This window comes from Nymphaea colorata, chromosome 5, assembly GCF_008831285.2.
Source record: "Nymphaea colorata isolate Beijing-Zhang1983 chromosome 5, ASM883128v2, whole genome shotgun sequence".
Classification (NCBI taxonomy): domain Eukaryota; kingdom Viridiplantae; phylum Streptophyta; class Magnoliopsida; order Nymphaeales; family Nymphaeaceae; genus Nymphaea; species Nymphaea colorata.
In genome coordinates, this window is record NC_045142.1 from 6,289,987 (window position 1) to 6,314,704 (window position 24,718).

General features: G+C 35.9%; 2 protein-coding genes across 2 annotated transcripts; one reads left to right on the plus strand and one right to left on the minus strand.

The window, feature by feature from the left end:
- The first annotated feature begins 1,258 nt into the window (after nt 1-1,258).
- LOC116254495 (mitogen-activated protein kinase homolog NTF6-like) lies at nt 1,259-13,466 on the plus strand. The gene is made up of 6 exons (XM_031629918.2): nt 1,259-1,690; nt 4,675-4,804; nt 8,210-8,347; nt 11,313-11,645; nt 11,771-11,954; nt 13,086-13,466. Exons 1-6 carry the CDS (start codon nt 1,548-1,550, stop codon nt 13,265-13,267), a joined length of 1,110 nt encoding a protein of 369 aa, XP_031485778.1. The 5' UTR covers nt 1,259-1,547; the 3' UTR covers nt 13,268-13,466.
- A 1,200-nt stretch (nt 13,467-14,666) lies between these two features.
- On the minus strand, nt 14,667-24,718 carry LOC116255125 (zinc finger CCCH domain-containing protein 11). Its single transcript, XM_031630884.2, has 8 exons — nt 24,250-24,718; nt 24,034-24,118; nt 23,791-23,931; nt 23,614-23,702; nt 17,065-17,253; nt 16,615-16,745; nt 16,392-16,491; nt 14,667-15,362 (listed from the first exon to the last, which is right to left on the minus strand). The coding sequence occupies exons 1-8, from the start codon at nt 24,418-24,420 to the stop codon at nt 15,186-15,188; spliced, it is 1,083 nt and encodes a 360-aa protein (XP_031486744.1). The 5' UTR covers nt 24,421-24,718; the 3' UTR covers nt 14,667-15,185.

Here is a 24,718-nt window from a genome sequence, read left to right on the forward strand (position 1 = left end):
TAGATCTTTAAAATAAGAAATTAAGTATATATATATATATATAAACTAATGAGGACAAGGCATGTGGGCAAAGCCGCAACGGGCTGGTGCCGATAAGATATGTATCGGCCAAAAAAAAAAGAAAAAAAAGAAAAAGAAAAAGAGGAATTAATGGGAACCGGATCTCTGTAATGAACCGAATCAGTTTTGGCGGCCATTGAATTCGAATTGACCTTTCAGACCAGGACACCTATCGACTGTCGACTCATAAAAACGAAAAGAAGAAATTAATTTTTACTTGAGGGATTACCGTTTGCTCATAAACGAAAATAAGGGCCCCAACTTTTCCTATTTGATCCATCGTGCTAGAAATAGTTTCCACTTAAATTTAGACCGTTTTCAATTTTCGCTTAAATTTTGGTTTTACATTATATTTAAAATTTTAAAGCTCCAAAGCATAAACTATTGTTGTGCAATTGCAACTTTGCATCTAACCTTCTTTACAATTTTTTGGATTCATAATTCGGCTTTAGCACTAGCTATACTCTTTATCAATACTATAATTTTCCCTTTAATGATTAATCTTTACTAAAGATGGCTGCTGAAACATTATTGTTGTTGAGTTGTTAATTATTGGTTTGCTTGTTAAAATGAGGATATGAGATGTTGATAACTTGATCTTCGTCTATTAGTCCATTCAATAGTTGAACACTTGACATTTAATTATGTAGGAATATATAACTGTAGATAGCCTATTGATCAATAATCGAATTTTTTTGTGAGCAAATAAAAAAAGACTAGCTATTGTATGACTCTACTTCATGCTATTGGCCTTGTTTATCAAGTGTATAAGTAATTAGATTATTTTATAACTTTATTTATGCTTAAACAATAATTTGTGAGTTGTTTTTCCTTTGAAAGTAAAAGCTCTCTCTTGAATTGCGGGTCTCTAGAGTCACTAGGTTATAAAACATTACTTTTAACTTCAGTTAGGATAATGATAAAAATGATCATGATGGGTTTCTTCTTCAGAAGGAATATACAAAAGGAGAAAGAAAAGAATTATTGCAAAATACCCGTAATAATTTAATCAAAGGCTCCTTTCAGCAGTTGTCAACAACGGTGTTGTTTTCACTAAGAAAAAAAGATACGAGTGTATTTGAATTATGTAAAACTTAAGCCTTAAAATGAGAACTTGTATGAGAGAAGAGAGGCATCAACGGCAAAAGTCGATAGAGATGGAAAGGGGGATTTTCCTGGTAAGAAAAGTCGGAGTATTGACCGTTGATTCGATTTCACGACACGGAGTTCTTGTTTTGACCGTTCATTCTTTCTGCCACGGCGGATTTCTTCTCCACCGGCTGCCTTTTCTCTTTCCCTTCGCTTGGCAAACAGTCAATGGTGAGTCTGAATTAGAATCCATGGATCTTTCGTCCCTCGTGCCCCCGGGCGGCTAGATTTTACGGGTTCCTCCTTAATTCCGAAATGAGTCGCGGCGTATAAGCGGATAGCTCGTGGTGGTAGTCTCCCTCCCAGATCATCCATTCTGTAGCAGAGAGCAGGAAGACATGGATCCCAATTCGGTGAAGGGCGTGCCCACTCACGACCGGAAGTATGTGCAGTACAATATTCTTGGTAACCTCTTTGAGGTCTCTTCGAAGTATGTTCCTCCCATACAACCGATTGGTCGTGGAGCATATGGCATCGTTTGGTGAGATTGTTGGCCTTTGCATTTTTGCCTGTCAATTGGGGATTTACCTTTTGCCTTTTGGTATATTGGGTGTTTCTGGTTTTGATATTACTGGAATTTCCCTCGGTTCGTCAATTCTCTTTTTCATTTTCTTTTTTTCACTTTCTCCTTTTTGGGCGTCATTTGCATTTGTTCTGGATGAATTCTAGAATGGGAAGGGGCCGGTATGTCTTGAGCAGTTCCAAGATATGTTTTGTTTATATTTGGTCATTTGGACGCTCTGAGGTTAATCTATGTGGGGAATTTAGCAGGAAAAATTTGGTTTCTATTCCGTGGGAAGGGGATGATTGTAATTTAGCTCGAGTGGTCTCTTCGGAGACATCCGAATTTAGCTCATGTAACTTCTACATGAAGTTAGAATGCAAAATTACTAGTTAATAAAGAATTTAATTGACTAGATCACTTTGCTGTAAACTCCTTAGTCATATCTTGAAGGTTATGATACACTTTCTTGTTGCATTGTTCTTGGCATCGGAACATGGTTGCTTGTTTTACCGACTAAATGTAGAGTATACACTCTTACATGGTAACCTAGGTAGCGTATGTGGAAAAACCAGCTGGTTGTTATGAAATTGATCCTGACAAACACTCAAGAAGAAATTGAAAGTTGTAGGAGATATGCAATACGAATATGGTTTCAAAATTTCATGGGTATTAGAGGATAATAATCTAGGTCAAACAGTAACTAATCTCTCCTATTTCGTGAATCCAACTGCAGATGTAAAATTATCATGTTTTTGTATCGTAAGGCTGGGAAGTTCAAGTGTTCAGCATCCTGACGAGTTGCAGTGAAGGACAATCTACGTAACATATTTCATGTGGGTCGAATTTTCTTAGGATTGCAATTGATGAGAGGGAAAATTGATGAAGTTACTTGGACAAAACTTCTTTATTCTACTCCTCGATATCTATGTTATCGAGTTGAAAATATTAGGGACTTAAAGTCTCCAACTCTCCAAGTTAAGGGATCTCAGATCTGCTGGAATCAAAATATTCAGCTCTATTATTTCATAATTCATAGTGTTCTTGGTGATTCATTGACCTTGTAGACTGTAAAACGGAACAACTATGTCACATGGACTCACCAAAACAGCAAAGCACCTGAGTCGACATGACTTAGGTGCGGGTGCACCTCTGGCACAGCACCAGGTGCAGTCAAACCGCATCAAGGCATCAAGGGGTCTTTTGTCCTTTTTTCTATTGTTTTAGAAATGAGGCTTCTGTTTATCAGTTTTTTCTGTTTTGCTGCATCTTTTGTACTGTTTTAATATTTTACTAAATACTTTTGCATAATACTAGTATTATATGTTGCTCATAAATTTATATGTTGTATATACCTTATGGTCATATATGCGCTTGCCGTTTACAAGCTTTCTTAATTTTAGAACATGTTTGCTTATATGTATTAATTGCATAAGTTTCGTTAACCAGTTCTTATATATATATATATATCTGCTTATAAGTTCTATGTATGTATTACCAGTTTTGTTTATCAGTCTTAAATATGTTATGTGTAATATATGATGTATATTCATACAGTTAGAAACTTATAATGCTAGATACATAACAACTACTTTTTTAATGCCTACGGCCCTACTGATGTTATGACTAAGATTGACAAATATGAAATCAGACTCCAGAGTATGTATCCTACATGGAAGACATAGAATGCTACATATTTTTGGAATCTAGGATGTGACTTTATATTATATATATATATACACACACACCTTTGCCGCACCTGCACCCATGTTTTTCTGAAATTTGCTGCACCCACATCCTGCATCCATGTGACATAGGGGTACAGGGATCATATTGACCATCAACAAGGATACAGAGTGAGTGTTCATACTATAGCAGAAGCTAATCAAGTTGGTTGACTTTGTGGATTATAACCTAGAAAGAAGTTTTTGCCTTCAATGGGACAAAGTGCTAATTACAATCCAAAAGATCTATAGTTCTGTGAGCCCACTAGCCAATGGAAATTGTCGTTCACTCAAACAAACATTCACACGGTTTGCATCCCTGGCCCCTGCCACATGTATGCAAACACACTATGAGCTTGTTGACTAAGAATCTTATTTGATATTTCATCTCCAGTCTTGTATTATTACCTGTTTCAACATCTCAAAGAGAAGAAATGTAAAAGCCTATGTAACAGGGGCACATGGAATGACTGGCATACCATGTTGATATGCCAGTCTTTAGACATGGGTACGCTGAACCATCTGAGTACCTTTTGGATTGGATCTGGGTGAGACCGGTTCAATCCAAAACTTTAAGTGAAAGACCTTTTACTTTATTTTGCTATCATTTTAAACATAAATTTAATGGGATTATATATATGAACTTTTTAACTTATAAATGAAGCCGTTTGACACATCATATATGAATTTATGAATTGTTTTGCTTCATTTTTATGAGTCGTGTATATATGCATCCTACCATACCTTCATACCTATATTTTTTGTAAATTGCAGTGTCTGAACCTTGCACCAGCAGCTGCACCCATGTGACGTAGGTAAAAGCATAATATGCATGTAATGATAACACGTGCTCATGCACGGGATATCATTACCTTTTTTGTCCATTTGCTTCCACTTTTATGTCATTATCTTTTTCTTGATTTTTATTTTATCGTCTTTTTCTTGGCCATCTGTTAATGGCTTGATGGCATTTTGGTTTATCTTGTAAACTCTTAGCAAGGTAGTTGACTATGTATAATTGTTTTATTTTGATAGAATGTGTTTTGTCCTTTCCTTACTGCTTTACCTTTGTAATTATGAAGAAAAAGTTCTGATAAAAAAGTACCCATATGATTGATGGATATGTAAGCTTCTATTTTTTGTGGAAACAACAAAAAATGCAACAAATATTCCACAGATTAATTTTCTGTATAAGATACTCTAAATGAAGTACAACTTTTCTCATGTATTCCAATGCAGCTCTGCAAAAAATTCCGAGACCAAGGAAGAGGTGGCTATCAAGAAGATTGGGAATGCTTTTGACAACAGTGTTGATGCAAAAAGGACTCTTCGAGAAATAAAACTCCTTTGTCATATGGACCACGAAAATGTAAGTGACTTTCAGCCTTAATAATTTCATGTTCCACATCAAAAGATCCTTTTCATTTTTGGTTTGACTGTTTGTGGTACCATATCATGCTACTTCACCGTTTTATCACTTTAAGTGTTTCTTCTTTTCAGCCTTGATAATTTAGTATATTTGACTTTGACAACAGATACTCCATTCGTGTTTTTTTTTCCTGATAGTAATTGATTTTACTGTTTTTCATGTTTTGGTTCTGTGTCTGAAAGATCAGTTCAACAAAGCTTGATCATATTTAGAGTGGATAAAAGTTTTTTAGTTCTTCCAGATCCCATGCTCTTGTTCATGCATTGAAAAGATGTTAAACACATTGTTGGAATTTTATGCAGTTACCTTATTATTGTTAGAACTGTATGGTTGCTGACATTTTCTTGATTATTTTGTGGGGAGTAAACATTTCAATGTTTGTTATGGATCTGGGTTATCTTTTAAGATACTTTTGTAACTTTTTATATTAAGCATGTCAAGATCAGAATAATCAGATTTGTCATTATTTTTTTTTTCAGAAGGTTTGTCTTCCTTTTTAGGAGCATTGTAATCCTTGGATTCCTCGTCTATGAGTAGATGAATTTTAATTTTCGGTGTTTACTAGATGGCAGTTCAGCTGTGCAACTCTGACCATGGGCTTACAGGTGGCCATTCTAGTTCCCAGCATTAGCTTGGCATCATTTGTGATGTCTTGAGGAACCAATCCTATGAAGTTTAAACTTTTTAAGCATTACTTGTTTGTTTGGAACATCATCAAGATGGAAATTTGACAACGAACCTAGAGGATCAAGTGAGGCACCTGCAAAATCATACTTCGATCATATGAACAAAGAGTTCCATACTATTTTCAAGTTGTGCAGTCAGATGAAGAAAATTTCTGACTGGTTGCTTGAGAACATCAACATGCTGGCATAAACTCGACCTAAACTGGAAGCTTTTATTATTTGAATTCGACCTAAGCCCATGATAGTCCTTATCTTGACGTAATTTGATTCAATATTTCCTGCTTGGTCTAAAGGTTAAACCTGAAATATCTAATCGAATTAAACTTATTTTTTATCCCAAACCCAACAGTGCTCCCAGGGTTGGGGTGTGTGTAAGATTTATGTCAGATCACCACCGGATGGAATCTTAAAGAAGACATGAGAAGAAGAGGAGAGAAGAGAGAACAAGTCTGCACGAGAAAGAGAGAGAAGAAAAAAAGGTCGTTAGGGTTAGCACCCGCCCCTTTCATTACTTAAAGCTAATCACAGTTAACAGTTACAAATAAAATACACAAAAGAATAATACATATTACAAGTTCGCCACCGCCCATGTCCTTTAGGCGTGTGGTGAAAATGGATTGGGTCTGACTCGACCCAAGCCGTAACTTAACGGTGTGTACCTACTCCCATGTCACATTGTTACCTTAATCTCACACAGAATTCAAAGTTTTATTAAATAAAATTAGAAGGATGAGAGGTCGGTTGTCCTCCTTAGAGGAGGATAGTCAACAATTCTAGTCATCCTTTAAAAAGGATGACAAGGCTCGTATCCTTCATTAAAAAATTTAAAACCAATAAAAACTTGATGTCCTTTAAAACGGACTCAAAGTTTCTGATCCTTTGAAAAGGATTCTCTCCCTTGAAAGAGAAAGAGAGAAAGAAAGAGGGAAAACGGGTAAGAGATAGAAATAAAAGGGAAAAGGGGGAAGGAGAGAGAGAGGAGGGCAAAAGGAAGAGGGAAAAGATAGGAGAAGAGAAAAAAGGAGCGGTTGCGGTTAATAGCACCCAACTCGGTCTGGGGCACCAATTCGGGTGCATCACCATTTTTGGCACACCCGTGTATAGCCTAAGTCTATTCAAACTTTTTCAACCACTTAAGTTGGTTGCATGTGAGATTTTGAAGATGACTGGAAAATTGGTGCTTCAGGTGATGCCTTGAGAATGGGATTCCAACTATGCCATATATGTTTTATCCATTTTAGAATGGAGATTTGCATGTCCTAATGGTATCTTGTAGTGTCCACTTTCTTTTTCCTTGTTACTTCCTCTTCTCTATAGGCACGAGTCCTGAGGCTATTCTTGCAGGCAAATTAAAGCTTGTTATAACAAAAGGAGCCTTAGTAGTTAGTACCTATGTCACATGGGTGCAGGGTGTGGGTGTTTGTGCCGGTGCGGATGTGACAATTTTTCAAAAAAAATTAGGTATAGGCACAGCGATGATGATGTGTGTGTGTGTGTGTGTGTGTGTGTGTGTAGATTTATATATATCATTTGTTATATAGTTATTTAACTGATTAGTAGCCTTGTTATCTATATTTACAATTTACATATAAACTTTTTGTATTGGGGCTAGTTTAGTTAGGTGTGCATTTAAAATGATTAGTTTTGGCACGATTCAGCTGACCATGCCGGACCTATGTCGCAGATGCACCAGTGTTGACACAGTTCCAATAGTGTTTAGGAGCACCCATGTGACATAGCGTTTTACCCTGCAAATGTGGTTAACTTAGTATTGCCACTGGTGTTGAACTGTTCCTTTTTGTAATAGAAATTCTCCTTTGTACTGTGTACTGTCGCCCATGAATATGAATTTTGTTGGTGAAGAAATTGTTGTATGCTTTCTTCATGGTCCTTGTTTCTTTCTATTCTACAAATTCTATGGAAACACTTAGAACCGTAATTTGTGGAGAACACCCTTGCTGCAGTTTTTCTACTGTATATAGGTAAGCGGTGGGTCAATCTACTTTATTTTCTATACTACCTAAACATCCTCCTAAGATTCGGAATATCTAGATCTGACTTGACTTGGTCTGGCACCTTCCATCGTGACAAGAAATTGCATGAAACGTTTTAATATTATATTGTGACTTTTTGTTGTTACCAGAAATGCTTGTTACTAATGATCAGTATTTTTATATGTGTGAAAATTTTGGGTATATCACTGTTTCTACTTTCTAGTACATTTATTATCATATGCATTAACAGTGTAGTCACAAATATCATTCTTGGGCTTTTATGATTTTATCAGCATGATTTGCCTTGGATATTAATCATATTTTTTGGAAACTCAAAGAAAATAATACATATAAAAAATAAGAGGGAAATTTGAAATTATTAAATTTCTACTGGTTTTCTTTAAAAAAAAATCAAATAGTTATTATTTGCTAAAATGTTAAGGGAAACCTGAACAAAGTTTAAACTTTAAAGCATATTTATTAATGAATATTTTTGCAATCATTTTGTTGATATTTTCAAAATAGTGCAATAAATTCTTGTTTTTCTTTTTACTGGTTTTGATGCTTTATCACAATATTTTGAAATACTTGTTGATATTCATAACCACAACTAAAAGTATTGTGGAAGCATGCAAGCTCATGTGCTGCTTAATTCCATTTATCAGGTTATACAGATCAAGGACATCATCAGGCCACCTCAAAAACAAAATTTTAATGATGTATATATTGTTTACGAGCTTATGGATACAGACCTTCATCAAATCATCCGATCTAACCAGCCATTGACAAGTGAGCATTGCCAGGTATGTGCTTTAAAGCTTTGATGTATGTTGATATATATTGTCGAATAAATATGCATGTATCTATCATCTCTAGCCATCATTTAATCTGAAGGTTCTGCACTCTTGGGATATCAAGAATTTGGAATACATTTGGTCCAGGATTTCCTTCCTGGAAATATAATGATGTAAAAGTACCAAGAGTGTTATCTGTATTGTACGATATGTGAAGCAAACCTATACAATATGGGTACGATACACAAAATGCATGTGTAGCATATCCATATTGGCCGTATACTAAGTCACATGGTGCGCCACATATGGTGGTGCACCCATGTCCATTCGGGTGTGAGTGCGGCCCGACATGGCACCCGACTCAGTCAAACCGAATTGGGTGCTGCTGACCGCACCCGTTATTTTCTCTTGTTTTTTTCATTTTTTTTTCCTTCTCTTGTCTTTCTCTCTTCTTTTTCCCCTCTTCTCTTCTCCCATATTTTATTTAATAAAACTTTCACTTTTGTAAGAGATTAAGGTAACCTTGATAAAAAAAGTTTAAAAATATAGACAAATAGAATTACTCATATAACAGATAACATATATATATATATATATCTATGCTCTCGCCACACCCGCACCTAATTTTTGTTGGAACTTGCTGCATCCTGCACTCGCACCCGCACCCAGCACCCATGTGACAGCCCGTATCTTACTATACGGGTCTATTTTCTAAAAAAGGGTCTGATGCTCCTTTTTGTCAAGATTTGTTTCTGAAAGTTTGTCTCTCCTTTCATTTTCAACGTTCCCAAGAGTTGTGGGAGGAAGAGTCTTTGCCATTTTAAAGAAAAATTTCCAAGACATCATCAATTTAAGAGAGAAATTGCTGGTTTGAAAGGATGATGATGAAGATGAAGATGCTGATTGTTGTATTGATTGATGATAATCATGATGGTACTTTAATCATAAACATAATTTCAATTCTCATTTGATATTGAACAAGTATGACATATGTTTTCCTGTGATGTAAAGACTTTAAAGTTTAAACTTTATTTTATTAATGTGCCGTTATAAATGATGAATCATGAATCTTCATTATTTGTGTGATGACATTTTTCAAGATTTTTTCTCTCCATTTTTCCTTATTTTTCTTATTTTTTATGAATTAAAAAATAATTTTTCAATTACACTTACAAGTTGCAATACGTTCAATACACATATTGGTCGGGCCGACTTGTGTACGGGATGCTTTTTACAACATTCGGTACAACTGTCCACCTTATGCTTGTTCAAATCCTAATATGGCATTTCTTATGCAGATTTTACTCCCATCTCTTGCATCTTCTACTCTCATTGTCCAGAAATGTTTTCAATTCTTATTCAATATCATATTCAAATATGTATTATGTAATTGTAACAGAAATTATGAGCAGTTGTGATCTCAAATCATCTAGTGCATAGGGCAACATGCAGCTGTCTTATTAACATAAGGCCCTGAAGGAACATACACAAAGGTCCATAAGATCAAGTAGTATTGCAAGTGGAAGTGGAACACTAAACGCTGTCCATGAATGCTGCCATTATCAGATTTTTTTATCAGTTCAGGGTCGTCAATGATATGGCGTTTTGGTTGATATACATAAGCTGTATTGAGCTATATCAGGCACTTTTCAGTTTTTCTTGTTTAAGAAATAACAAGAAGCATTTACAATAATCTTAATAATTTAGAATAATTACAAAACTAAAAAATACCTTTTCTGAACCTGTATCGACCCAATATGGGTAGTATGGCATTCATTGGCTGATGCAAGCCAGTACAATATGATAATGGCTACCTTGCTTTCCATTTTCCAATAATCTCAAAAGCTAAAAAAAATTGCACTCAAGTGAAAAACTGACAAACAGGCTGAGAAAGTATGTGTTGAAACAGATGAAAGGAGAACCCAAAAATCAAATTTTCATTAATCCTAATATCTTAAATAGAGATTAGTGAGAAATTGCAGAAAAGGTCCACCTTATTATAGCAAATCCCAAAGAATATACAACTTTAATAAATTGCAACTAACTCCCTAAATAATAAATATTTCTCTCCATAGTATGCATGATATATCTATTGAGACACCCAACTCCAAGGTAGCGTACATGTGAAATGACTTTTTGGAGAAATACAATCAATTCTTAAGAGAGAGACTTAATTTATACCATTAATAGACAAGAAAAATCAGATACAAAGAAAACTGAAAAGAAAAGTTCTGTCTTCCTTTTCATGCATAACCATCCAGGCTACTACAATCCACCAAATGTTCCTGCCTTCACATGTTTGTCTTAGCATATGCTTCTGCAAATGTGGTGTGGTTGTTTATGAACCATCTGTAGGTTCTCATTGTGGAAGATTCCCTTACTACCTTTGCACCAAATATACCACCAGGCAAGAAATAGGCACTGTTGCCATTTATAAAGGCATAAACAATTTCCTAGTGGACAGGCAATCATCCGGATTGGCAAGAAAGCATATATTTTCTTGTATAGTAATGTGTTCATGTTGTACAATGTCATTCTAAAAATGTAGGAAAAAGGTACAGCATACCAGTTGTAGACAATATCTTAAAAAAGACGTTTGTAAGTTTATGTCTGCTGAGTTTTGCTATTCTAGATATGATGTAGTGTAATTTTAAGATGTTCTTGTGGGCATATATTTGTAATGCACCTTCCTTTCTGGGATAATGTTCTTATTTGTTTGCATGGGTTCATTTACATTTTGCAAGCAAAGGCTGCATCTAAGGTGCCTTTCTTCTTCCAACCTATTATACTTATAGCATTAGTAACTTTCTTGTTGGTGTTAGTAAGTTCATGGTTGAGATTGTCATATAATTATCTGATTGCTTCCTGGTCCATGCCTTCATTTTCTCATTTGAAATAGGACTCAAAAACGTTCATTTTGATTATTACCTAATCATTCCTTATGTTTTTCATGTCTGGTTTACTTTTCTTGCAGTTTTTTGTCTACCAATTGCTAAGGGGACTGAAATATGTTCATTCTGCAAATGTTTTGCATCGAGACCTGAAACCTAGCAATTTGCTACTTAATGCAAATTGTGATCTTAAGATATGTGATTTTGGACTTGCTCGAGTTACATCTGAGGCAGATTTCATGACTGAATATGTTGTGACAAGATGGTACCGTGCACCCGAATTGCTTCTCAATTGTTCTGAGTATACTGCTGCTGTTGATATATGGTCTGTGGGTTGCATACTAATGGAAATTATAAAGCGGGAGCCATTGTTTCCTGGTAAAGATTACGTTCAGCAATTGGGACTTATAACTGAGGTAAATTCTTTTAAAATATTTTGGGTGAATTAGATTATTTCATAATATATCATGGTATCTGCCATTGGGATACTTGCTTTGTGAAATCCCAGATCTAACCACAATCCTGAATTTCACTCGAGCAGTTATTAGGGTCGCCAGATGATTCTGATCTTGGATTTTTAAGAAGTGATAATGCGAGACGGTATGTTAAGCGCTTACCACAGTTCCCGAAGCAGCCATTTTCTGTAAAATTTCCTAATGCATCACCTGCTGCTCTTGATCTTGCTGAAAAGATGTTGGTCTTTGATCCTAGCAAGCGCATTACAGGTATGTGGTTTCTTCCTATGTGTAGTATGTCAAATGACAACCAATTGCAGAACATAAGAAAAGGTTTTCTAAAGCGAAAGCCAAATTGCTAGGTAAGTAATAATAATACTATTCAGTCTAAAAACTTAGCTATCCATGGCACATGTTGCACATGGAAAGACATGATCTGTTGTATGTTTTCAAAATGGCCATCATTTCAAGGCAGCCTGACCATTTCCATACGTGGGTTTTGGCTAAGTGTATAAAGAGTGAAAATTTAAATAGTCTTTTAATATTTGTGATGTTTCCTAAATAAGGTGGACCAAGTTTCAGCGATCCTTTATCCAAATGGAAAGTTCAATTTTAAGGCTTTTCTTCAAGGGAATACAGGGACCAGAAGTCCATTGAAGTAATTTGTTTCATGTACTATGTTTCAGCAAATTTAGATATTTCAATTACACAATAACATGCAAGTATGCCTTTCTACCACAATCTTGTGATCTCTCTCTCTCTCTCTCTCTCTCTCTCTCTGGATAACTCCAGTCCTTCTCATATATATATATATATGATGTATGTATGTATGATGCATGTACGTATGTATGTATGTATCTACGTGAGCACTACTGTGAGATCCAATCAATATAGTAAACCGGCTCACAAGTAGCTGCACATAAAACACGTCTTCAAAAACTTAGATGCTGAAGAACTTTCTGATGTAGCTTTCATTTTCAGAAAAAGAGAAACTCTTCTTTTTGAGGTGGCAGTTATCGTGACCATCAGATCTAACAAAATCAATGGCTGTGGCCTGTCCATGTAGTGCTCATATTCTGGGAGCTCATTAAAGTGGAAGTTAGACAGACAACAAGTGAACTAAGTATTTCCGATTTTTTTTTCCCCTCAAATTTGAACATTAACATCCATTTGCTATAAGACCATCTGTTAGTGTAGACCGTCTGTTAGTGTTACATCATGGTTTTCTGATAAACATGACACTTTCGTGAGATTTTCAGTGGTTTATTTTTTCAAAGAACATACCACGTATATTTAGATCATTCAAGAGTTGGCTGTCGGTTATATGGTACAAGGGGAAAAACAAAACACGATCTTGAAAATACAATGTTCTCGATGGCTTATTGATTATCTCTTGTACAGTTGAGGAGGCACTGAACCATCCATTTCTAAGAAGTCTTCACGAGATCAATGAAGAGCCTGTATGCTCAACCCCTTTCAGTTTTGACTTTGAGCGGCTATCATTCAGTGAGGAAGACATAAAAGATCTTATTTATGAAGAATCTCTAAGATTCAATCCTGACATGATGGAAATACCTTTCTAGTGAGTGTGCTCTTGTCCTCATGCCTTTTTTCATGTGTTCTATAAATCCTCTGGATTGGGAACAAAGTGTTGCACATGACTGTAGCTCTGTACATGTTCAGTCTGCAAAATATTGCCAAGCAACGAAGTTAAACATTATTTATTTAAGGGTTGTGGGGTTCTTGTATTTTATCAAATTATTTGCTCTCTTTTTCTCTTTCCTTCTCTCTTCAAACTCTATTTCTCATTTTTTCCTTCCTAACTCCTTGTTAGGAAGAGGCAGTAATGTTATTTAGGTGATCTCTCTCTCTCTTTCTGAATGTGGATGTGTCGTGTGCGGAGAATCTGATGAAATTAATCTCTTGCGTATGAAGCTTCATAGACTTATGGACTCTCGTTCCAGCTTGTCATAACTCCTGACCCAAAGTGTGGGAGACTACCACTCCCTTTTCCTGTAATAAGGGGAACATCCGAGGGATTTTTTTTTTTTTTTGAGATGCACGGAACTTCCATGGGTGCATCTCTATCATGTCCTGTTTTGGTTCTCTCAATGTAAAACCTTCTTCCTTACCAAGAAAGCCTTTTCATTGCTTTAGTCTAGTTGTCATAAACTAAATGTATCGGCCAATGAACTGTTGACCTTTTTTCACCTGACATCCTTAAGTGAGCCCATTCGACCAGGTATCTCGCCCTTCTACGCCGAAAACTACTGGGCATTAGGACTTGTGCATGGTTGGGATCTCGTAGGGGATTGTGCCTGCAGAATTTGAACTCTATGTTTTTCTGACAGACGAAGCTCCATCCACTGCTTCAACACACTTGGGGTTGATGAATGGGAATTTACTGCCTCCTGTTTCTGTTCTACCGTGCAAAATGCTCTAGATGCCACGTTTTTGCCCATGACTTCGCGTGTTATCTTGTTTAAAAGCTCGGAAGAGAGAAAATATGCCAATAATCAATCTGATTTCAGAATTAATCAATCTACAAGTAGTACCAGGGCTTTACAGACTCGTGGTTGGTAAATATGTCGGTGGTGTGAAATGTCATCTATATCTAATTTTGACAAAAAAAAAATTAATCAACTAGCTGCGAAAATTTACTGTTTCAATTCTGCCCTGGCGATCTACGGGGTTTAAAATGTGCCGTAATTTGGCACTATGATTCGCATCGAGTTCATAACCTTCAGACAATTTGTGCCTAGTGCTTACTGTTTCTGAACAACAAATAGTTCACTAATGACGAAACAATTACTGCTTTGAGAATTAAAATAAATGTTTATCTGCTGCGCAAGCCAAGAATGGGTATACCTCCATGGCATGTAAAGGGAAATTTACTCTTGATGGTACTGAAGCACAAGAAAGCGTTGACTTGAACTAAATGCATAAGGTGTGTTTTGCATGGTTATTTACTAAAAGTGCATCTTTAAAAATAATGGCATTAGCATTGCCAATAACCCAACCTTAGAAAACCTACTCAAAGGATCCAGGAATCATATGATCCGACACAACTTAAAGAGGAAAAAATAGCTCGACCTCAGCAGGTACAACTTCTCGCAGAGATAATTTTCCCAAATTTTTCTGAGAAATTTCTCCTGCACACAAAAACACCCAAGGAAAAATCCGCACAAGAGGAAGTTACTTTAGACAGTGACGAGATCAGGGTTCAACGAAAAGCTGCACTCTGGTACCAGTCTAACAAGAGCATCCACATGCACTTATTAGTGATTTTACCACAACACTGATCACTGGTCAGCCTACAGAAGATGCCCAACATAGTAGGAACAGTTCACCAAAAATTGTTGACCCCAACAAGATTTATGACCAAGTGATATATCCGACCAAGTGATATATCCAAGAGAACGCAATAAGGTCATGATCACCGACAAAGATGCCTCACATTTTCATCTTGTTGAAGACAAAGGACTGCTGCCACAAGCAGAATTAAGTCGATTCTTCTCTGCCTGGTTCACGAATCTGTATTGAAGTTTTTGCAAGGCTGGCTTCAAGTTCATTTAGCTCATCCATATCCAGTTCATCATCATCATCTTCAGGAAGCACATCATCCCCATCAGCAGTTGATGATGTACTTGGTCCCTCTTCGGATGTACCGTTCTTGACCTGAAGATCCACAAGCGCATTAAAGCATGAACTACATAAAGTAAACGAGCACAACATGTGGAGCTCAAGCACCACTCATGATCAAATGGTTTATGAAATAGTTGCAGACAACATCAGTCAGCTAAATGTATCCTTGATTAAATTGACCTAGCAAGGAACAAACCTGAAAAACATGCAGAATGCCCCTAACCATTAAAAAAGGTGGAACGTGCAAGTAGCAATTGACAATAATTGATGTAGAATATGGGTGGACCCATTAGGTCAAGCCAGCTTGAAACAGCTGATGCAGATAATATGTTCCACTACCCACAAGTACAGCATTACTGCCTAGAAGACAACCAATAGACAATTCAAGAGCCATGCTAATGAGAAAGTCATGATTTATCATTCAATAGTACATTAAGCAATACATGTAGCACCAAAAAGGAAAAAAGAAGCTGCAATCGTACCAACAAAATTTGTAAGAGTTCCAACTAAATAACCTTGTCAAAAATTTGAAAAATTTTCACACCTACGTTCTTGATATTTTAAAAAACGCAACAAGCATCTATACTCTTAATGATTATCATACCCGTGACTTATTAAAACAAAAAATTACTCATGTTTGTTACTTTTCATTGACCACTTCAACTATATACAATTTTAGATGTATTCTCAACTATCTCCATAGTAATTAGGTTTCTTTTTGTAGCTTTACCGCTGATGACACATACCCTGCCAAGTGTACAGCAAGGAGTTTTATTTGACACCAGACAAAGATTTGATTGTAGAGAGGATATACATTAAAGCAGCACTGATTAAGGGTTTTTTTTTTTTTTCAGCACGCCATTCCATAAGGACTCAACACATAAAAATTTCATGGTTTCCTACTCTCGAGCTGTAATGGGCACATGAGAAATTTCTTTTCTCAGAGAAATTCAAAACCCTTAAAGTTCAGGTTAGGTATGGCGAATCAAAGTACACATATGATCCAACCCTTTTGCACAAAGTAAATAAACTTTGCAAAGACCAAGAAGCAGCCAATCTTACCGACTCTTCAACTTCATTAGGTTCTTCTCTCTGATACATCTCATAAGCCTCAGCGTCATCCACAAAGATGCTAGCATCTGCCAGAAACAGTTCACGACCACTACAAGGAAGCACCCATGGAACCAAAAAGAATCAGTGACAAACATAGAAATGGCCAAAGGTCATATGCATTGCATGATAGTAAAAGTAACAGGAATAATGAAAAAAGGAAAAGGATCATCACCTCATACGATCATTTTTAGCTCTCTCTGCTCGCAAGGCAGCAAGCCCAGCTTCCCGTTCCTCCATCTTTTTCTTTTTCCATTGCATGAACAGGTCCGGTGTAAGTGGTGTAGAGGTAGTTAATGTTGCACGCTGTTTAGTCCAAAAGAAACCATTGAAGATGATTAACTACATATGTTATTTGACATCTAAAGCAATCAATTACTGTCAATATTAAATTTTATCATCAGGAAGGTTATTTTTAATATGTTTACTTAGCATGGAAAAAAGTTCCTTCACTCAAGTTACAATAGATTTAGACTTCGAAGTAATTAATGCTCATGAAAGCACATTCAAAATGGAATTTCTATAGCAATGCAACATAAATTGCTATTTCAACAGAAATTGGTAAAGCACACTATGATAAACCAACATAAATTCCCAAACTAGCAACCAAATAAAGGAACTTCACCTGGTTTTCAATCTCTTCTTCTACTGATATCTTCTCAGACTCTTCTTCCAATAAAGCCTTCATCTGAGATTTCAACACATATCCAGGAGGAAGAGCATGCCTATAATGGCAATCTTTACCACCATTCGGACAAACCCAGAACCAACCATACTGCTTCTTTTCAACTGCTTCAAGGAAGTATTTGCAGACCTGCAGAGGATGCTAAGATTGGTCAAAACAATTGTTAAACACAAATGACTAAATGAGCAGTCAGCTTTTCATTCTAGACTGAGTTAATGCAAAGCTAGAAGTGAATATTTTGTCTCGTTCTAACAGGTGATTACTGGTAATATTGCCATATTCGTTCTTGATGAGCATCTAAAAACTGGCAACCCCATAACATTATTGAGGTACCAGGCCCCATGATTCCAATTCTGTAAAACAAATTTCAAACTGAACAATTTGACATACATTGTTATAGTATATACTGTACACTTTGAAAACAGGAAGCTGAGTAAATTCCAGCTTGTCAATCTTCGGTGATCAACCACAATCAAATAAATTCCAATAAGTTCAGCTGATCAAAACTATTTTCGCATTCCTAATTTTAGTTAGAAACGAAGGTTTATCCTGAGGATTTATTCTTGGGAAAAGCTTCCGTTATGACTCTAGAGTACCAGAAAGGGAGTTCTGCGGGATTAACCACACTTGTGCTGCTAATGAAAAGATAAGGTCAAGGCTGGTTCAGTCTCTTAGATTTCAATATGGATTTTTAGCTAACAACCAGGTTGAAACCATTGCTGCTTAGAAAAGGGTGTGGTTGAGCAAGGGGAAGGTGGCTTCTCTAATCACGTGAGTTTTCATAATTTCCCATACAACCAGTTGCTTTTGTGATGCTTATGGGATTACTCTTTGCATGCAATTCTACAAGTGGTGCCATGAAATCCTTTGCTGTTTCTTTTTTACAAGTTTATGTGCCATGTACCCATGCTTTGAGCATCAAATCTTGCTAATGGTGGCAGAGACACAAATGAGAACAGCCTTAAGAATTGATCCAAAGAATACACATTCTTGAAAATGTTCTCATTTATTAAAAAAAACACACACTGAACTGACATTTAACAAAAAAAACATAAGTAAAAAGGAAGACATGAGAGCAATAGATAGCAAAGGTTATTACTAACATAAGCAAATTGCTCGAGCAAATCCTATTAGTCAGAATCAGGATCAGCACTTATTCAACCTAGTCAAGGACTGGCCATTCAGTCTATGACACATACCAGGTATGCAACTAATTCACGGCATCTGCATTTTCTTGACTTAGTAATTTAAATTCATATGTCAAGCATTTTTTTGTTTTTTAACTTTAATAGCTAGAGTTCATATTTCAAGCATGTCAAATAAGTTTAGTTCTCCAAATGTTATATGTGGTTGCTTAGATTAGTGCAACAGTATTTACATAAGTGCATGCCATCTATAAAATCCTTTGCTGGTTTCTTACCTATTTAAATGCCAAAATTATCATAATCAGAGGATAGAGGCATGTGCATGGTGAAAATATGGTGAGTCGGTGACCAGAAAATCCAAGCCATGAAAAGCCTTAAAATTGATTCACCGAGTGCTCAAATGATCCCATTTTATTGGACAGGAATTGGGAACTTTGAATGTAGATAAAGAAAGCTTAAAAGGAAACATAAATGCAAAAACATGAAAGTGTGAAAGAAATAGAAAAAGAAGAATCTTGATCACATAAGCAGCTATTCGAAGCAAATTGCATGCAGAAAAAATCAAGAATTGGCACCCAGCTCACCTAGTCAATGACTAGCCACCAGCCTCGGCACAATCCACCATGTTGGCCTGGACCATGCAGTCTAACTACTTTTGGACTATTTCACTGTCTGTGATTTTTATTAACTTAACAGTTTAGTTCATATTCCAAGGCTGTTAAATTGGCTTAGTTCTCCAAGGTAACACAATTGCTACATAGTACGTAGTTATTTAGATGATACAACACCTCTCATATTTATAAGCATATATCTTGAAAAAATTAGTGCAAGTTGGATAAACTCCTCCCACATATGTACCTATATTATATAGATATATATATACACACACACACACATATCACGTTGGCATTTACATCCTTGTCTATTTATACAAAAACATATACTACTGCATGCATGCACATTTCACACAAGTTGCATGTTTGACATCTTAAGGACTTTCAAAGTTAAGTTATAAGCTAGTAAGTTTTAATGTTACAGTGAATTCAAGTTTAAACTATTGAACTTCAACCGTAACAAGTAAACCACTTAGGAAGAATGAGAATTCCTTTTGCTGAGAAAGGAAGCCACCAATCAGAGCCATGACTTCCTTTCCAAAAGAGGTGGCATGTATCTTCCCACTTCATACATAGTTACACATCCTTCTCCACATTTAACTTCATCAACACTCGAGAAAGTGTCTGTATGCAATAGTCCTTGACTAGGGGCATTAAGCAGCTCACCTAGTCAATGACTAGGGGCATTAAGCAGCTCCCAGAAAAAGTAAACAAGTAAGATGCAATATTAATTCTAAAATTAACAATAAACTGAAGAATTTCTCAATAAAATTTATGAAATTATGATTATCAAACTTCTAACAAAAAAATAATTGAAACAGACACAAAGCTTAGATTGACCATTCCATAATATGATGAATAAACATAACTAGAAGACTGCAAAAGCACATTTAATAAAGATAAACAATTAAATGTTAAAGGTTATGTACAATAAAGAGAGCAAGCATGTAACATAAAGAGAGCAAGTTTACGATTTAACATCACTACCTTGTAATGTCTTAAAGCGTGCAAAATCTTCTAGTGTACCAAATACCAACTACTGGATCTGTAACTCTAGTTTCCAAAATCTAAAGAATAAACAAAAGCCTAAAATTACTAATTTAAGTTTATCTTCAAAGGAACTTAAATGCTTAAAATAATCACAGCTGACATGTAACTTGTCGCCATAAAACAACTTGTCGCCATAAAACAATTTTCTATTGTAGTTCTAATAAGCAAGAAAAAGTATCAGAAATGTCAATATCTAATATATGCAAACCAGCTAAAAACCTCAACAACATACAAATACTCAAAGGATAATAGTAGATGAACTATAATTTTAATTCTATACATATACACACAGAAATATATACATACACTCTTCTAACGCAAGCTACAAAGTACAAACAACATAAAAATGAAACAAAAAAGAAAATATCTGCATAAGAAACAGAAGAAACAAAGCGGCTTCAGGTCATAGAAACTGACGAAAATGGACAAAAGAATTGCCTCAAACAGTGGAAGGAGAAAAAACAAGGAAAAGAAAGAGAAAAAAAAATCTAAGTTGTTGAGAAAAAAGACTAGGTTTTTTAGTGCATAAGCACCCCAGAAAGGCTGATGCATTTCAAATAGCAGGTGTCCTAGGAGGAGCCAAGCTAGGCAACCAACCAACCGTAGGTTACCCTAGGTGCTGTTTTAGCAACATAGATTTGTAGTGCTTAATTAACAAAGATTCAAAAGAAACAAATAAAGAAAACCAAAAACAATGTGAAAAAGCTAGTAAGCTCACTAGGTAGGGCAAGACCAGCAAGTGGCCTGTCTTGTAGGAGAGTACCTAATGGCAGTTGCACTGTTGCAGACACTCAATCAGATATTTGAACTGCCATGACTCTCAAACACTTGATAAACAAAGCAAAATAATACAGTTGGGAGATATTGCATGTTTATGTCCCTTTTAACAAGGCAGATTTGTTTCATTTTCAAGTTGTAGCAGATGTAATCACTTCAATATGCATTGGCCCTTGGTTATAAAATGCCCTTTTGTAATCAATTGAGGAGGACCTTTTTTTTATGCAACTAAAAGGGAAGTGAAGACATTCGGGGATGCAATGTCACAGAAAATTCAAAGACAGAAATACTTATACTTTTTTGTGTATACCATCCTAAAAGAATTATGGTTTTAAAATCTATTGGTTTGTCAGATACACTAAAGACTACTCACATATCATATTTTTTATGATCTGAAAGTAGGCATTGATAATGTCATGCATTTCATTACAGATAATGTTATATCAAACCACAAGAAAATTATTTTAGACACCATGTGTTACTCATTGTACTAATCTTATGCCTAAAGACTTTGATATGATAGGTGAGATAAAAGTAACTTTTAAACTAAGTCACATGGGTACTTCAGTAAGGTCCACATACCCGTGTCGCGGTACCCGTACCCAAAATAGGTACTTTGTCACTTGGGTATCTTATAGATTCAAACTGCTTAATTTTACTTTGATTTAATTTTTTCCACCTTACTTTTTATTTTATTCTTTGGATATAAAAATTCGATTGATGTTCATATTTGACTAGGGGCCTGCTTGGTTGTCCATATGTTTAAAGTTTTTCATAGGTTTCTTAAACACACTGCTGCAAAAGCCGTTGATATATATTTTCTATGTTATTTATTTGTTTATTTTGATGTATATTCTTTATTTTGATACATATTTTCTAAGTATTTCTTATTGTTTATATATACATACGGCCGTACCCCCACACCCGAGTTTTTTAAAAATGGTCAGTACCCGTACCCGTACCCATGTGACATAGCTTTTAAAAGTTGTCAAGAAATCAGACTTCATCTGTAATCATACGCACATGTGCTGAGTTTGCTGAGAAAATACACACATGAATTTGAGTTGGTTCACCCTGCACAAATTAGATTTGCTACAAATGTTTTCATTATATAGAGCATAATCAAGCAAAGAAATACATTTGAGTTCAATATGCTCAGTAGATGAATGGACTCTATATCCACATGCACGAAAGTCAAGAGAAGTTGTGGGTATTCCATTCATAGTCAGCCAGGCACCTTCAGTATAACATTGGACAAAGTTTGGTTCACAATGATGATTGGTCTGCTACAGGTACCTCCATGAAGCTATGGACAAAGCAAAGATGCTACCTAAGAGCATTTCAATGGAAAGAAAAGGTTGTACATGCCTATATAACATCTTATAGATGAGAGGTGGGCTGAGCAGTTTCATTGTGTCCTTCATGCACAGGCCTATTATTTAAATTTTACTAACATTAGGGAAGTGAATAAAGGATTGTTAGACAAAATTGAGAGAGCCTGACATGCAAGATATCATTCATTATGAGATAAGAAATATATGATAATCCCCAGGAAGACATGGAAGAAATGTAGCCATATGAAATAGGACAAAATGTGTCCAGGTACTTGAAGTTTAATTTATTTTCTAATTGTTCATCTTTTCTAATTGTTTTGTTTATCATTGTGTTATCTCATATTGTTTACTTTGTTTTCAGCTCTGTTGTTAAAAGTGCTAGGTGCAGCCGAGGCGATGAAGTTTAAACCTAAAGCCTAGGTGAAATTAGGCCGGACTAAGCACATTAGGCAATCCAGAAAACATTTCATAGCATTAAACATCATTAAAATTTTGAAAGAGTAAGCTTAATAAAAGTTGAATGATTAAAGTTCAATGGTTATACAGCAGAGAGAACACAAGTTTACAACGTAAAAAACACTGTTATGTGATGTTACATAGGATTCAAAATCATCTAATTTCCTAAAAAGTAAAAATCAATTACTAGATTTCTAATTCTAATTTCTAAACCTGAAGACCTAAGCTAAAGTCTAAAATTTCTCACCTAATACTTTAAAAAAAAGGAACATAAAATCCTCAACATAATCACAATTCACAACGTCCATGTTAACATAGATCAGCTTGAACTAAACCAGCTTAAAAGATTTTTAAGGTTGTTTTTCCACAAAATCATAACTGTTTCCATTAGTTTGTGCTCCATCTATTCCATCTAATGATAGTAATTAGTTCAGAATCTTCAGATAGTTATCCTGTCATTTCAAATCAGCGTGTGTGCTCGTCTTGTAGCAAACTTACATATAACAAAGAAGTTTTAGCTCCAGGAACTAGTATAGAAAATCTGAAAGGCATACAATGTAATTTATCAGAATTTAGTCAGTAGTCTAGCACTGACCAATAGAGATATGGGGCTGGGAGTCGAAAATGAAAATAAAGCCTATAATGTCCAAGAGCTACGAGCTAAGTGCTGCAGAGAAGAACTAAAATTTTGCATCAACTAGATATGGCAGAGAATCATTTTATCTAAACCTGATCAGTTGATCTCTGATATTTCTTCCTGCACTAGTCAAAACTTCATAATGTACATATTCATCCGTGGAATTAGCCAATAAAATCCTTTTAGAATTCTAAATTTATGAAAAGGTATTCTGCTAAGCAATTAGAAATGAAATATGATATCTCAGACTAATAGCACAAACAGAAAACAAGGTGATGTGTGCAAAAGGACGGCATGCTTCAGGTTCCATCCGAACTACAAAAGGATTGTAGGACCATGCAGTTCTTGACAGCTGAAGCAATTGTCTAGTGTTTGTCTCCATCCAGTTTCATGAATAAATAAAAGAAAAAAGCAACCTCCGAACTGGAAACTAAGCATTTCTTCCTTATAAGAAAGAAATAGGGTAAGCAACATACGATATCTGTTGGCTTATTTTGGTTATACTCTTTCTTCTTCGACTCCACGACCTTCTCCAATGTCTCCTGGTCCCAGTCCTCCATCGTTTCTTAAAGAGCCAAACAGAAACTTGCTTCTTAGAATCTAGAAAACTACAAATACAAAATAAAGAACAGATAAAGCCACAATCAATTCACCTTCATCGCGCTTATCGCTGTAAATGTCGATCTTCTCTCCTTTTCGTTGGACATTCAAATCATGCGAGAACTTGCACTTGAAACCCTTTGTGCACTGGCCAGCTTTAAAAAACTCGCACAATATGGACTTGGGATCGACCCCTTCACCATTTACGGCCCACAGAGACCCCATTAAAATTCAAAAACATAGAGAAAAACTCAACACCTAGGCCTCTAAATCATATGAAGAAAATTAAAGCGTACCAACAGGAACCTTGGGCTGACTCACAGCAATCTTGAAGAGATCATTCAGCTCTTTCTCTCTCGCCTTCTCCTCCTCTTTCTTTTTCTGCACAACCACAAAACACATATGCCAAGTCACAAAATGGTAGATAAAATTTTTTTTTAAAAAAAAGAAGAACTTTTTACTTGTTAGCAATAGATTTCACAGAGAGAAAAAGAGAAGGTCGGCGGGCATGCCTTTGCAGCAACTTTAGAGGCGTCAGGCTTCGGCTGCACGGACTGCTGCAGCGACTGGACATACTTCTGGACATTCTTGCTCTTATTCTTGTTCTTAAGCCCGAAGGTCTTGTCCTCGACGACCTTCTGCTTCTTGGCTAACTCTGCTTTCGACTGCTGCTTCGGCGGCATCTCCCTCTCTCTATCTCACTCACTCTTTAGGCATCCAAAAAATAGCTCGGATTCTCTTCGAAAATATATGAAGAAAGAAAAAATCAAAGGAAGGCTTTCTACGGCAAATCTGGTTAGTTGGTGCTGCCACAAATGCAGAAACTCTTGTTGATATTCGATTTTCTTGGTTTTCTCAGAACCAATATTAGCTTGGATTGCAGGGATCTCTCTCCCACTCTATCTATTCCTCGCTCAGGGTGGATTTACAAAGGGCACTCTTGAGTTGGGGTTCCGATGGTAAGAGGAGGACTAACATGAC

Bases quoted from the DNA above. Each gene is read 5' to 3' on its own strand.
- LOC116254495 (XM_031629918.2), top strand. From the start codon at position 1,548: ATGGATCCCAATTCGGTGAAGGGCGTGCCCACTCACGACCGGAAGTAT. The intron at 4,805-8,209 runs GTAAGTGACTTT...TCCATTTATCAG, and splicing joins GTCATATGGACCACGAAAAT to GTTATACAGATCAAGGACAT. The intron at 11,955-13,085 runs GTATGTGGTTTC...TCTCTTGTACAG, and splicing joins TCCTAGCAAGCGCATTACAG to TTGAGGAGGCACTGAACCAT.
- LOC116255125 (XM_031630884.2), bottom strand. From the start codon at position 24,420: ATGCCGCCGAAGCAGCAGTCGAAAGCAGAGTTAGCCAAGAAGCAGAAG. The intron at 17,254-23,613 runs GTATGTTGCTTA...CATCCTCTGCAG, and splicing joins AAAATAAGCCAACAGATATC to GTCTGCAAATACTTCCTTGA. The intron at 16,746-17,064 runs GTGAAGTTCCTT...TGGACTAAACAG, and splicing joins AAGAAGAGATTGAAAACCAG to CGTGCAACATTAACTACCTC.